The sequence below is a fragment of the Dermacentor andersoni genome, chromosome 1 (genome assembly GCF_023375885.2).
Source record: "Dermacentor andersoni chromosome 1, qqDerAnde1_hic_scaffold, whole genome shotgun sequence".
Lineage (NCBI taxonomy): Eukaryota > Metazoa > Arthropoda > Arachnida > Ixodida > Ixodidae > Dermacentor > Dermacentor andersoni.
The window spans coordinates 172,423,772-172,437,284 of record NC_092814.1 but is presented as its reverse complement, the minus strand read 5'-3'; the positions used below and the strand labels follow the sequence as shown (position 1 = coordinate 172,437,284).

Here is a 13,513-nt window from a genome sequence, read left to right as displayed (position 1 = left end):
CATGTGACTCGATCACCGCTCCGCGCGTAGCCTTTGTCGACAGTAAGGAGCAGGCACCGTCTGCGCCGTTTTCTTGATAGGTTCAGCATGATTTTCCACCTGTCAAAGAATGAGCCCACCCGACTCGGCCTGACACAAAAAACTTTAACTTGGCCCGACACTGTCAGGGCTTTGTCACGGTGACAATATTTTTTTTTTTTGAGATTGAATGAAATTGGTATTTATCATATTAAATTAAAAGCTAATTAAACATACAAGGCCTACTATATTCAGAAAACGGGCACTACCACATCATAAGTCATCACACAAAAACAGCAAGTTGTCCAGCAACTTGCGCTTCAAGCAAGTGTTTCAAATTCTTCAAACAAATTCTTGTTGCACTCAAGGGCCGATCTGCCATAGCATCCATTTTCTGGGCTTGAGTCAGGCTCTGTACATGTGGCCAGATGGAAAAATACAGTGGCTCCAGCCAGGCCCGAGGCAGAGTCAAGATGACGATGGGCTGCCCGAGCTCAGCCCATAGAGGTGGCTCAGGTACGGGCTTCCGGGTCATCCGGAGCTCGTGCACACCTCTACCCACAAGGCCCTCTCAATGCCCTCTGAATGCAGTACTTTCATAAGCTGCCTAAGCATTAGCCAACTATCCTCTCACCCTCCACAAACTCCTGCAAATGCAGGAGGTACTGTGTGTACAGCCTGACACCTGTCATATGCCCGAGACCACAGTTGACATTGATTTGACCATGCTGTGTAATATGTGGGTGCTCTCGTTTTCCTCTTTCTCGAAAGGGCAACACCATTCAGAGGAAGATAATCGTTACAAGGCATGAATTTCCGTTCTTTGTAACTGCCTTAACACTTTAACAGGAGAACATTTATTATGCACTATCTTATAAGTACCAAAGCATCTCACCATTTTGACAGAGGTGTTTGTCACTTTAAAGTGATTACACAACTCTTTTGTGATGAAGTTACAAAATTCATTCAGTTTGAAGGTGCCCTCTTAACCAATCTCCTCCCACAAGAGGTTATTTTTTTCTTTTTTCAAAGCATTTTGTTTTAGACTAATAATTAATGGCCGTAAGTTACATCTTGCCACATTTTGAGGCTTTCTTCGGTGACTTAGCAAGTTTGAGTCCTGGCGAAGCTGCAAGTCTCCACTTGCATGCACAGTACTTGGCACAGTGGCAGGTGATCACAATATCTACTTTATGTTGCCTGGCATGCTGCCCAAACTCGTTATGGCTCTCCTAGCAGTTCTGCTTGCGACTCCTGTATGTGAAATGGCACATGTTCTTTAGAGTGTAAGGAAGCTAGCCAATAGCTGCTTTAAGACAAGCATAGCAATGTCTCACCTTAAAAGTGACAGGGATTTCAAGCAAGTAACAAACATTGTTTTGAGCAAGACTATACAGTGTCTTCAGTATTTGAATGCACAGTATTTCACTTGAATGTTCATGTCAAGGCCTAATAACTGGGCTGATTGTTCTAATTTGAAGACATGTTGTAAGGTCCTGTTAAACATGATTTTTGTTAACATGCATTTTTTTATTATTCACAGCCTCAATATTGCATGTTTTGACTTGTATTTGTGGATATTTCCAGGGGAAGATGTGCACTACTTTCTGTGCCTAGTAAAGCATGGAGCCCAGGTGCTGGCCAGCCAGATGCTGTCGACCACAGACAATGCTGGTACCAATGCTCTTTGCTTCAGTAACCACATGACTCTGCGGGATCTCAGGGCAGACTTTGCAGTCCAAGTACAGATCTATGCCTTGGTAGGTGAATATTATGTTTGTTTCTACTTGGATGATAGACGATATGCAAAACCTGCAAGTGTGCTTCTCCGCACATCTTGAGTGCAACCAAGATGGTGGACCTTGGGCTAAAATCGCAATTGAAATGTCGACATGCAGGTCAGTGACATCATTCCTGCCACCGTCTATTCTCCGCACTGTCTGAGGTTTCAAAACAGGTATCAGCATTACCAGCAGAAATGCAGCTATCTTGATTAGGGAAAGTTAGCTTTGCGAGAAAGCCTGCTTACGGATTGTGTTAATTTTCTGACTTTTTAAAAAAAATCTTGCAAGGGTTGTCCCGCTGGGTTTTTCACCCTATGCAGCATCAACACTTTGTTCATTTGGGCAGGCATAAGATCTGCATCTAAGAGCGTGCACTTGTTAAATCCACCACGTATTCCTGGCTCACCACTGTAATCTGGATTAGGAGACTGCAAGTGAGCAGAAAGCAATGGAAAATTTTGATAAGGTGATAAATTGCCCAATTTCAGTGTATGATGATAAGTAAGCCTAACCCCCTCCTCATACTACCCTTGTCCCTGCTTTAAAGGTCCCTAATTTTTCTCAAGTTTGGAACTTGGCAGGAATGCCTCCAACTACATACACAGGTGACATGCCTAAAACCCCGCAAAGTGTGGAATTTGTGTGATAGCTCAGTGGGTAGCACACCTGGCTCCCACCTGCACATTGTTGCATTGCATCAGTACAATCCCCAGTGGTGGTTGTAGTCAAGGTTTGCTTTTCTTTCGTAATATGGTGATAGTGATGATGAGGAGGGGATGAAGTGAGCAGGTGCCCTAAAGATGATGGCAGGCAATGATGACACATTGATGACAATGGTGGCATTGTTAAGATGATGGTGTTAGAGAGGACAGGTGGGTGGGTGGACAAAGCAAACTCAGGGTTGAGCTAACTGCTGTTGCGGTAAAATAAATGTTATGTTAGATCATACATGGTGTGAAGGCCAGCTGGTGAATACCTAACTGAATATTTCACCAAACAGAAAGGTAAACTTTTTCTTGAATTGCAATGTGCAAACCACCTTACGATTGAGCCTGTGCCTGTAAGTCCCATTGAAACCTTGTGAGCACAAATGAGGGCAGGGTTGAGTGAGTTTTAACCACATATGTTGCAGCTTGAAAGGGAGGACAGCCATGACTAATGCAAAGCAGATGCTTGCAGTGTGTGCATCACTAAATGGAAGATGTGCCTTGGATATCAGTATGGTGGATTCATTATTTTGCCACAAGATGCTATTGCTTGGGAAAAGGCTTTTTGTCCATTGGTGCTAATGTAACTGAAATTAGCGCTTTCTTGTTCACAAAAGTAATGTGTGAATGTTTCACCTTCCTTCCAGCAAACTAAAAAAGAAACCTTGTCACATCATCGCAAGTACCGCATTGGTGGAAAGGTATGTTTCAGTGTGGTTACATTAATAAGGTTGTGCCTTTTTTGTGTTTCAGAAGATTTGCAAAAGCCATGTATACAAGTTTCAATGGAGTCTTTTGTTGTTGGACATGCCATTGCCTTTTACAACACGTTTTCCTCTCATAATAATAAGTAGAACTCACGTGTAGTTCATCCGCTGTGGTTGCTTAGTGGCTATGGTGTTCGGCTGCTCAGCACGAGGTCGCGGGATCGAATCTCGGCCACGGCGGCCGCATTTCGATGGGGGTGAAATGCGAAAGCACCCGTGTACTTAGATTTAGGTGCACATTAAAGAACCCCAGACCCGCCGTGGTTGCTCAGTGGCTATGGTGTTGGGCTGCTGAGCGCAAGGTCGCGGGATCAAATCCTGGCCATGGTGGCCGCATTTCGATGGGGGCGAAATTCGAAAGCACCCGTGCGCTTAGATTTAGGTACACGTTAAAGAACCCCAGGTGGTCGAAATTTCTGGAGTCCTCCACTACGGAGTGCCTCATAATCAGAAAGTGGTTTTGGCACATAAAACCAAATGATGTGTAATGTAACTCACCTGAAGTTCACACCAGCTTCACTGGTGCAATTCAGTTCTAGACTGAAGCTTGCTACTGATGTGATTTTTAGTGTATTGGGGCTTTGTCAAGTGTCCTGATACAAAGAAACTTTCTTGGCCTAAAAAGTTTCTGCCAAAAACCTATGTACTTGCATCTCTTTCTTGTTAGTCATGTACACATAGCCCCAGGAAGCACTTTTTTTTTTTTTGCTGCTGCTGCCCTAATTATGTGTTTTAATTTGTGGATTTCTGCTAATTATGAGCCAAGAACTGTGATCACTTTTTTCAGATGTTTCAGCACAACACTGTACTGCTGGTACAATTACCACTTCTGCCACTAATAGTGCAGTAATAACTTTCCTTATTGCTCATCAAGAGTTACATTTACTAAAGCACTGTTTAAGACATTACTCATGTTATCTTTCTGTTAGCCCTTATGATGTACAACTATTAAGAATTTCCTGTTTGAATTGCATTATCACATCACATCAGTATAGCCTGTAAAAGAAGCCACAGAAATTAACTTATGGTGGCCTTTAATTTAGGTACTACTTGTTTAGTATAATAACTACTTCAATGACTTTAACTTTATTTAGGACATGCTAATTATACCTTAGCACTGCTGAATGAGATAAAGTAAAGAACCAAGAAAGACGGAATATTTTACCTTTGGCTAGGCAATATATAAAGGCAAGTTATGCAATCATTGCTAATTAAACTTTTGCTGATCACATTGTCTAAGCACTGTAAGTTAGTGCACTTGGAGTCATTCTTTCATATGTGGCTTTATTGGTAGAGATCACTGAGTGCTTTCTCTATTAATTGGAATAGTGAGTTGGTAACTGCTTAACATTGAAACAGTGAAGATGTGTCACACATGAACAAGAAAGCAACCTTTTAAACACTTCTGCCATTTCATGCCTTGAGCAGTGTGCTGCAATCCTGAATCATCATAGGGAGCCTTTGGCAATAGCCGATTATTTATTAATTTCAGATGCTGAATTTTCATATGGAATAGGAGTTTACTTAAAACATTTATTTCATATTGTACAATTTTAATGCTCGCATGTGTTCTTGGAAGTTATGACTGTACACGTCACTGTAACTGTTATGCTTGATAGCCACAGTTTTCTATTGATGGAAGTTCTCAACTTGTTTGTATAGCTCATGCTTGTGTTGAGTCTTTATTCTAGTTTTTTACTAATTTCTTTAACGAACAAACTTTGTTTCTCACGAATACAGGATGGCAAGCACAAATTGACACCTAAAAGCAGCAGCAAAGGAAGTGTTAGCAAGTCTACCCTGTCGCCTGCAACTGGTAAGGTGATGCCTCATGCTGTAGCATTCTTGGCAGAATTTGCACAGCAGAAGTTTGACCGTGTTTTTGTCAGTAAGAAAGAAATTTGTTCTACTTTAGGGAACCCTTTAAACACAGCCATGAAAATGTGTACACTGCCAAAATGTTTCTGACTAATGTTACAATAGAGTTTAATAGCTTGCTCTTATATATTGGGACTACAAGCAACATACCAGCCTAATGAATGTTACACATTTTCTGCCATGGCAGCGAGTAGCGTTGGCTAACAATTTCTAGGCTAGGTTACATATATGCAACAGAAATACCCAAGAAAGTCGAGGTGGAAGGGGTTGCGGGAGTCATAGCTCAATAAGCAAATACAGGCAGTTTGGCATTTCTTCACTTTTGTTTGCGGTCCCTTTTTTTGTTTACTGTCCTGTTTACCAAATCTCACAGATCTAAAGGGACACTAAAGAGAAAAATAATTTCACATTTATTAGTAAATTACCCTTCTACAATACAAAAGAAGCCACTTGTGTCATAAGGAGAGGCTTGGTAAGCCAGAAAAGACTCCAAAACTAAAGATGGGCAGCAACGCAGCCTCAAAGTTCCTGCACAAGCATGCCGTGACATAATACATTTTGACCGTACCGTGTCTTCTAGGACCTTGCTCATTGTTTATTGGTAAAGGTTTGCTACATTGTATTCTAAAGGGGATAAAGATTGAACTTGGCAAGTTTTGGAAACATTTACTGAGCCAACGAGACCTAAATACAAAAAAATACTGTGAAATCTGTGACATCACACTGACTTACCGTTGCTGGGGTTTTGGTGCAAAATTTAAAAAATGTAACTTTGGCCTCCTTTATCTCTTCTAATAATCAACCTGTTATCACTAAATTAACAATAGAGTTTTCAAAGAATACTTTTTCAGTCTAAACTGATTTAGTACTTCTTTTTAGCATCCCTCTAACTTCAAATTATTAGATACTGTAAGAATAATTTTAAAATGTTCAATACTATCTGGATGCTTTTCTTAGCATTGCTGTCTGTTACATTTAATGATCACTTGTCTTAAGTATCGAGCACCTTGGATCCCATTATTCTTCTTGCGCATTGCTGGCAACTTTTATGTATAGCCCGTTTATGTATAGCCTATATTGGAGGCAGTCTGTGCTGGGTTCGAAGGCTAGCCAACCAGAGGTAGCTGAAGGCTTCGTGTCCACAGTGTTCTCGTGCTCCTAGTTCGCGTTGAAGCGAGAGGCAGCATGGAAGAGAATTCGCTCGCTGGTGCTGCTGCCACTATTCATCATACCAGCATTCTGACATCGAGGGTCTGAGGTCATTGAGTGAGATGTGTTCGTGTTTGCCTTGTGTGCATGACAATGGGCTTGTTAATTTAGTTAGTAAGCGAATGTTTACAGCAGTTTATGTAGCTGATAAAACAACTGTATACAACTTTGTATAGCTGTCTAATAATTTGCTATCATAACTAATGCTTTGCCTGTCCGGAAAAACTGACTTTTCTGTTAACCCTTTGAGGGTCGAATTATTTTGAAAAAAACTGTCCCAGGTGGTCAAATTATTTTTTTGCGGATCTTGAATGTCCAAAATGTATTAAGTCGGGAATAAATAGTCAAAAATAATTAGGAACAGTATTTTGGTGTCGGCATCACTCAGAATTGCAAAATGTTCAATAGTATTTCCGAGCGTGGTACTCGTTGTAACACGGGTCTACGCACAGCGCCTTATCGCAGTCTGCACACCTAAAATGCGTGTCTGTTCTCTTGAAGCGAGGAGTTGTGTTGGCGCACACATGCCATCTCTGCGTGCGGCTGCCTTGGGCAGAGGTCTGAGGCATCCTCTTGCGTAAGCGCGTTGCCGCGGAGAGCGAGAATGCCTCGTGAACGGCGCTGATAAGCAAGTGGTGATAACCAAGCTAAGAGAAGTGCCAATCAAGATAGAAATCAACTTCCGCCGCCCTGCGAGAGCGTACCGACAAAGAGAAAAACAACGTTTCGCGCGCCTCCGTTGCGATCACGCGGCGGAACCGAAACCGCGAAAGCGCGTTGCCACTGAGAGCGGGAATACCTCGCGAACGCCGCTATAAGCAAGCTAAGAGCAGCGCCAATCAAGATAGAAATCAACTTCCACCGCCCTGCAAGAGAGTGCCGACAAAGAAAAAAATGACGTTTCGCGCGCCTCCGTTGCGATCACGCGGCGAAACCGAAACCGCCAAAGGGGCGTTGCCGCAGTCTGAACGACGCGCTGAAGCTAGCAATCAGCTCTGTTTATCTCCCCAAGAAGGTAGCACCAATTTCAAACGCATCTTGTAAGTGCTAAGAGGTGGCAGCACCTCCCGATGAGCGCTCATCGTCATTATGGCGCGAAATTTCAAACGGAGGGTCGGAACCGTACCCGTACGGCAAAGACCTTGCGGGACAGAAAACCGCCGCCGTACATGTACGGCGAAAACCTTCAAAGGGTTAACGTAGCAAATATGTTTTGTTCAACAAGTGTTTTTAACACAATCACTGCTGCAGTACTTCTTGAAGTCTCAACTCCTGTGCATGATGGCTCATTGATAGGTCACTTGTCACTCACCCACCAGTGAGTCAACAGGAAGTTGTGCTCGCACCACAACACATCAGATTGGGAGTAACAAGCATTTTTCCTCTCAGTTGATTTCTACCAAAGGTGTCGCTTGTGCACAGCAAAAAAGCCCTGCACAGGGGGATAACTACTGTGCCAGACTTGTGACCCACGCTGCAGTAAACATGTTAATGAGTGTTTGAATTGAAAGATTGTATTTGCCTTGGAAAAATACATCCTTGTTCTTTTTCTTTTTTTCTTGCAAGTTATGCTAGGATATTACACTTTCATATGTAATAAATGTAAGCATAAACTTTACAAAAGTGAAATAAGGTTCCCGTGCAGCCTTGGTTACTCAGGAAACTTCAAACTTGGTTGTTCTGAGCTCTCGCTTGTTCGAAGCGCAGTTCATTCGAGGAAGCAGAGAAATACTCTGGCTATTTACTTTCCACAAATATTGTATTCTAGCACAAAACAGCATAACGAGAAAAAGCTGTTCTCCTTTATTGTCATCATTATATACATTATTCAAGTGCATCTTTTTAGTTTTGCAATATGTATATAGGTACTATTGATTGGTTTTCAGCTTTTGTGCAATCTGCTCGGACATCCAATTGTTGAATTGTGAATCGTTCATCTGTATTCCTCAATATGTTTAGAGTGCAATTGTCTACTCACATTTCTGACATCTTTAGCTTACGTTAATGATAAAATAGTAGTTCCCACAAAGCACAAGTAGGGTGGTTGGAGCTGAACTACAAGCTTTATGGACAAACTTTATTGCACTATAAGATACCTAAAGATCAGGGTAGGCTATTGCATAATTGTCGATATAACGAAATTATTACAGTACATGCTCGTTCATTCTGATTTCATTGGGCTGGAAAGAATACCTAAGTTATATGGATGTGGAATCGTCAAGTGAACGAATAAAACAATTCATAAATGTTTACTGCATCGACATGTCCTTAATTACAGAACAATTTTCTGTGGGGTCTAAATACTCTTGGTGACAAAGGAACGACCACACACAGTAGTGAAAACAAACGAAAAGGCACTTATAGCACCTTTTGTACAATGCCAGCTAGGTGATATGCAATGAGCGAAATATGTCAATGAAATACACTGAGAAATCTAGAAAGTTCGACTCGCCAAATGAGGATACCAAGCAAATAATGTTTGCCCGATGCTGGACACCGTCTAAGTTGTTCGCAAGTGAAGTCTCGCGAACGAAGGTGTTTTTGAGTGATCAAGTTTGCCTATCCCAGTGTCATGCTTCGAAACCTTTCTCGAACATGAAGCGTGCTGATGATCACGTGATTAGTCCGTGCACTATGCCGACTTCAAGCCAGAGAGGATGAAGCAAGTTCCTCTTGAGCCCGAGTATCCGCTTCATCGGGTTACACCAGCACTAAAACACTCGTGCCATCTGTCGTCGTACTGTGTGGCTAATGACACCAACTCCCTCCGCGGCATGTGCTCTGCAGGGGAACCGGATTCCAGGTGATGCAAGCACCATGCAGGGCAAACATCAGTCAGGGGACATGAGGGAGTCCAGCATCCCCACATGTTCACCCATTTGTAATCAATGACAAATCTCTGGAGAAAGTACAATTTTCCTCATCCCATACAAATCGTATATTACTCTGAAGCTTTCAGGGCATCACACACCAAACTCATGCAGAATAGATAATGTCTGGTGGCCTCCTTACATTGTAATATTATCACCAGGGCACGCGTGTCCTCATTCAAGGAAGCAGTTTTCACGACCAAGACATCTCATAATTTTATTGTTAGTGAGCCAGTTGATGTCATTATCCATCACAGTATGTATATAACCAATGAGTTGAGTGTCGCTATGCAAATACTAGTAATAAACGCTTTTCATTCTTTGTGTAAGTGGTTTCTGTGGCATCTGTCATATTGCATGCCCCACACTAAATGAAAATGAAACCCCTTGATGCACCCACTACTCCACATGATTTGCACATGCATGTGCCACAATATGCAGCATGATCTGCTGCTGCTGTGCGTGCCTGCATGGTCTCATTGGTGCAAATACAACTGTGCCAGGAAGTGCACATCTGGCCCCTTAGGGCAATGCAGTGTAGTTTTTATTGGAGTATAGTACTAGAGTCTAGTTCCTAACATATGCATTGTATCCATGGCCGTAATGTGTACCCACACACAAGCATTAACACTTGCACGAGTGTGATCACTTGAGCTAATCTCATTCTTTTATTTACCCTGTTTTTGAGCGCATTAATAAACAGTTTAATAAACAATTTAATGAACAATTCTATATCATGTTATGCGAAATTTTTTTTTGTATTTGGAGCACTTTGCCTAGTGTATGCACAGGAACACTTGAGTTAGCCAGGCTGAAATTGGGCTGGGCCTTTACTTCTCATTGTGGTAGTAGGTATGCTCATTTATAATACCTGTGAACTTAATTTTTTCTAGCAGAAGAAAAAAGTATGAGGGTTGATCGACTGAAAACTACTTGCAGACTACATCTGCAAAAGTAGTAGTTGTAGTCTTTTTATACATTAGTACAGGCATCCATGATGAGTGTGTCACAGTATTTGTTTTTTGAAAGAAATCGCCATAGGCATTCAGACATTAATCTATTGTCTGACCAATCTATGAATGCCATTCAGGTAAAATTTTGAAGGTTGGCTATCGAAACAATGATGGACAGGGGCCTTCACCTCAATATCTGAGTGAAACCTCTGACCTTTCAACACCTTCTTTAGAGGTCCAAAAATGTGAGTCACAAAGTGAAAGGTCAGGGCTATAGAGAGGGTGACGCAACATTTTCCTAATTGAAGCTTTTCTCAATAGATCACGCCACATATTAATTTTACTTTATATGGTAACCCGCCTTGGTTGCTTAGTGGCTATGGAGTTGTGCTGCTGAGCACGAGGTCACGGGATCGAATCCCGGCCACGACGGCCGCATTTCGATAGGGGCGAATGCACCCGTGTACTTACATTTAGGTGCACGTTGAAGAACCCCAGGTGGTCCACATTTATGGAGTCTCTCACTACGGCGTGCCTCATAATCAGATCATGGTTTTAGCACGTAAAACCCCGTAATTTAATTTAATTTTTTGCTTTATATGCTTATTTTGCAGTTTGTGCACCATCAGGCTCAAAAGTAAGGACACCCAGTTTTGGCCTCGTTGGCTCTGTACGATTTACAGTTGGAAACTGTCGTCGGTCAACTTTCAACCTTGAAAAGGTATTGTGTTACATTTGTTGTATTGAAGAATAGAGAATAAGCTTACATTTTATGAAAATGTTTTAAAATATATGCTGGTTCAAAATATCACATGACCACTGGTAATAAGCACTCTTTAAGAGCAAACTTTTCATCTGTTTTGCTTACACATACAAGGTCTTTGAGCTAATTTATGCAAAAACGTTAACAATGTAAGCCCTTGCTATGCAAATAAAACCAACTCAGTAATATTCAGTGTCCTCTTCAGCAATTCATTTCTTGCACAGCAAACTAATTAACAGATTAACTATTTTTAAGTATGTAATGCAAAATTATTAATGGAGAACCTTTATAATGTATTGAGAAATAATATATTTTTTGCTTTTTCTGAAACGACTAGCTGTTGGTTCTGTGTTTCATAAATGCAAAGCATGTGTGATCAAAAAAAAGTGCCACATAATTAAAGGGACACTAAAGGTAAATACTAAGTCAAGCTAAAGTGATAAATTAGTGCTCGAGTATCTCTAACGCGTCAATATTATCGCGAACACAGCCTTAATAATCAAGAAATTGAGGCAAATGCAGGACATTAGAGACTCACCCGGGACATTCGAGCACATGCCCGATGACAAAAGCACTCCTCAGTTAAATTCTGTCACTAGTGCTCAACAACTCGCTGCAAAAAACATCCATGTGTTGTATTATAAGATGAAATTAAGTGCTACTTGTCCAGTTCTATTTCATTTTTAGAAAAAAAAGAAATTGAAATTGCCGTTGACGTCGTGGGTGGTCGAAAGAGTTTGTTCGTGCTCGACTCTGCGCCGCCCACGCTTTCGCATTTTCGCGTTTTCATGATCACGTAGTGCTGCGCTAGCTTTGCTGGCTCACGAAACTTGCACAAGCTGCAAGTAGCAGAGAATTCGACTTCCATGTGATGTCGCGAGATGCCCGAACGGTCCACACCACTTGACCAAAAAGCAGCTGCAGCAGCGAATCCACCTCTCTGTCTTGACTCGGTACCGCCATTTGTCGGGCACTGTTTTATTCACCGACGGCAGGCAGCAGAATGTGGTGATGGCGCATGCAATGCCACCACTCCCCCGCTTAGGTGGCAGGAGATTTGAATTTCGAAAGAGGCATTCGGACCATTCAGATGCAATTTTCTCGTAAACTAAGTCTTTTCTTGGCATGAAACAAGCGTTGCGAGGTTTCTAAAATGGTATTTAAACAGGCCACGTCGACTTAGTATTTGCCTTTAGTGTCCCTTTAAGCACTGGTGCACACCGATGTTTCTGTACCCCTAAGTTTCAAATGAACAATGCATGTTGCAAGCAAGTTGAACGTATCAACAGTCCATAAGCAAAAACACTGGTCTTGTGGCAATAGCCTCAACTGTCGTTTCAGATGCAATGCCATCTGTCACCACAGCTTTCTCGCCATTTCCTCACTTTAATAACAAAAATGATGACAGGGCCTTGGGAGTTGCCATATGCTCTTTATGCTGTCATTTGTGGCTCCATCACTCCAGCAGACAAGTCATCTTGACAAAACTGGAGGCCAATACGTCTATGTCTGTTCTGTTCCCATAACTTACAGCCTGTTCATACAACCTGTCTGCATGCAGCAGTAATAATTTGTACAAAGCATGCTTGAAGATGCTACATCACACCACTACATGAAAGTGCCAAGTCACGTGGTTCTTATTCAAATCTTGTGTGCTTTCCCTAGAGGTAAGGAAAATTAAACCCACAACACATATCTTTATGGAAACAATTCATTTCGGTGTCTCAGTACCCTCTACAAATTTCGTAATAAAGATTTTGTTCTTAAGTCAATGCATCGGAAGATATCTAATTAGACTTTGCTAAGATAGTTCATTAATAAATGAAGCTCTTCGACAAAAATAGACACCAGTTGGCCATCGTAAGGCACCAACAGCGCTGCGAACTGCAGCAGTAAGAGCACTGGCATTGCCTGGATGCAAACGATGAGACGAAGATGCACACGATGCTTCCAGTGAGTTTGCACTGCAGCTCTTAAGGCCTGGCGAACTGAAAAACGCATTTTCGTGAATATGCCTTCAAGAAAGGTCACCGCCGCACTCCACAAACAAAGCTCACCGCTGCAGAAAGGACGTGGAAATCTAGCAGTTACATTATGGATGTTATATTGCTGTAGATGTTCACATTGTTGTGTATTTAATCATGTAGATTGGCGAGGCAGCACAACAATCCCAGACTAAACGTCCCCCCCCCCCCCGATTCTGATTCTCTTCCCGACTTCTTTGGTATGTTTTTCTTTTTTCTTTCGCAAAGATATGCCAATCTTAATGTCTATTTGCAGTCTTTGTCTATTTCACACAGTTTGGCACAATCAGAACCATTATCAGCTGCCGGTGCACATGTCGCTGTCTTGGCGTTCATCGTTGATTCAGAGCAAACAGTCGTGTACCAGATGCAGCCAGAGCTGGGAAGCACAAGGAAGGAAAATATTCCCCCCCCCCCTCCCCCTCCAGAAAAGAGAGAGAGAGAGAAAAGAAAGAACTAGCACTGAGTGGACAGCAAAATCACAACTGCAAATTTGCGGGTTCGCCTTTGGTGTCCAAGAGCAGGAGCCGTCACACCTGC

General features: G+C 42.1%; 1 protein-coding gene across 2 annotated transcripts in view; it reads left to right on the top strand.

The window, feature by feature from the left end:
• The window catches only part of LOC126547442 (uncharacterized), an 86,399-nt gene that overhangs the window by 49,184 nt on the left and 23,702 nt on the right, over positions 1 to 13,513 (top strand). For both annotated transcript variants that reach the window (XM_050195446.3, XM_050195444.3), the window contains exons 12-15: positions 1,606 to 1,778; positions 3,157 to 3,210; positions 5,017 to 5,092; positions 10,801 to 10,907. In XM_050195446.3, the coding sequence (XP_050051403.2) occupies positions 1,606 to 1,778; positions 3,157 to 3,210; positions 5,017 to 5,092; positions 10,801 to 10,907 (410 nt within the window). The remainder of the gene's footprint in view (positions 1 to 1,605; positions 1,779 to 3,156; positions 3,211 to 5,016; positions 5,093 to 10,800; positions 10,908 to 13,513) is intronic.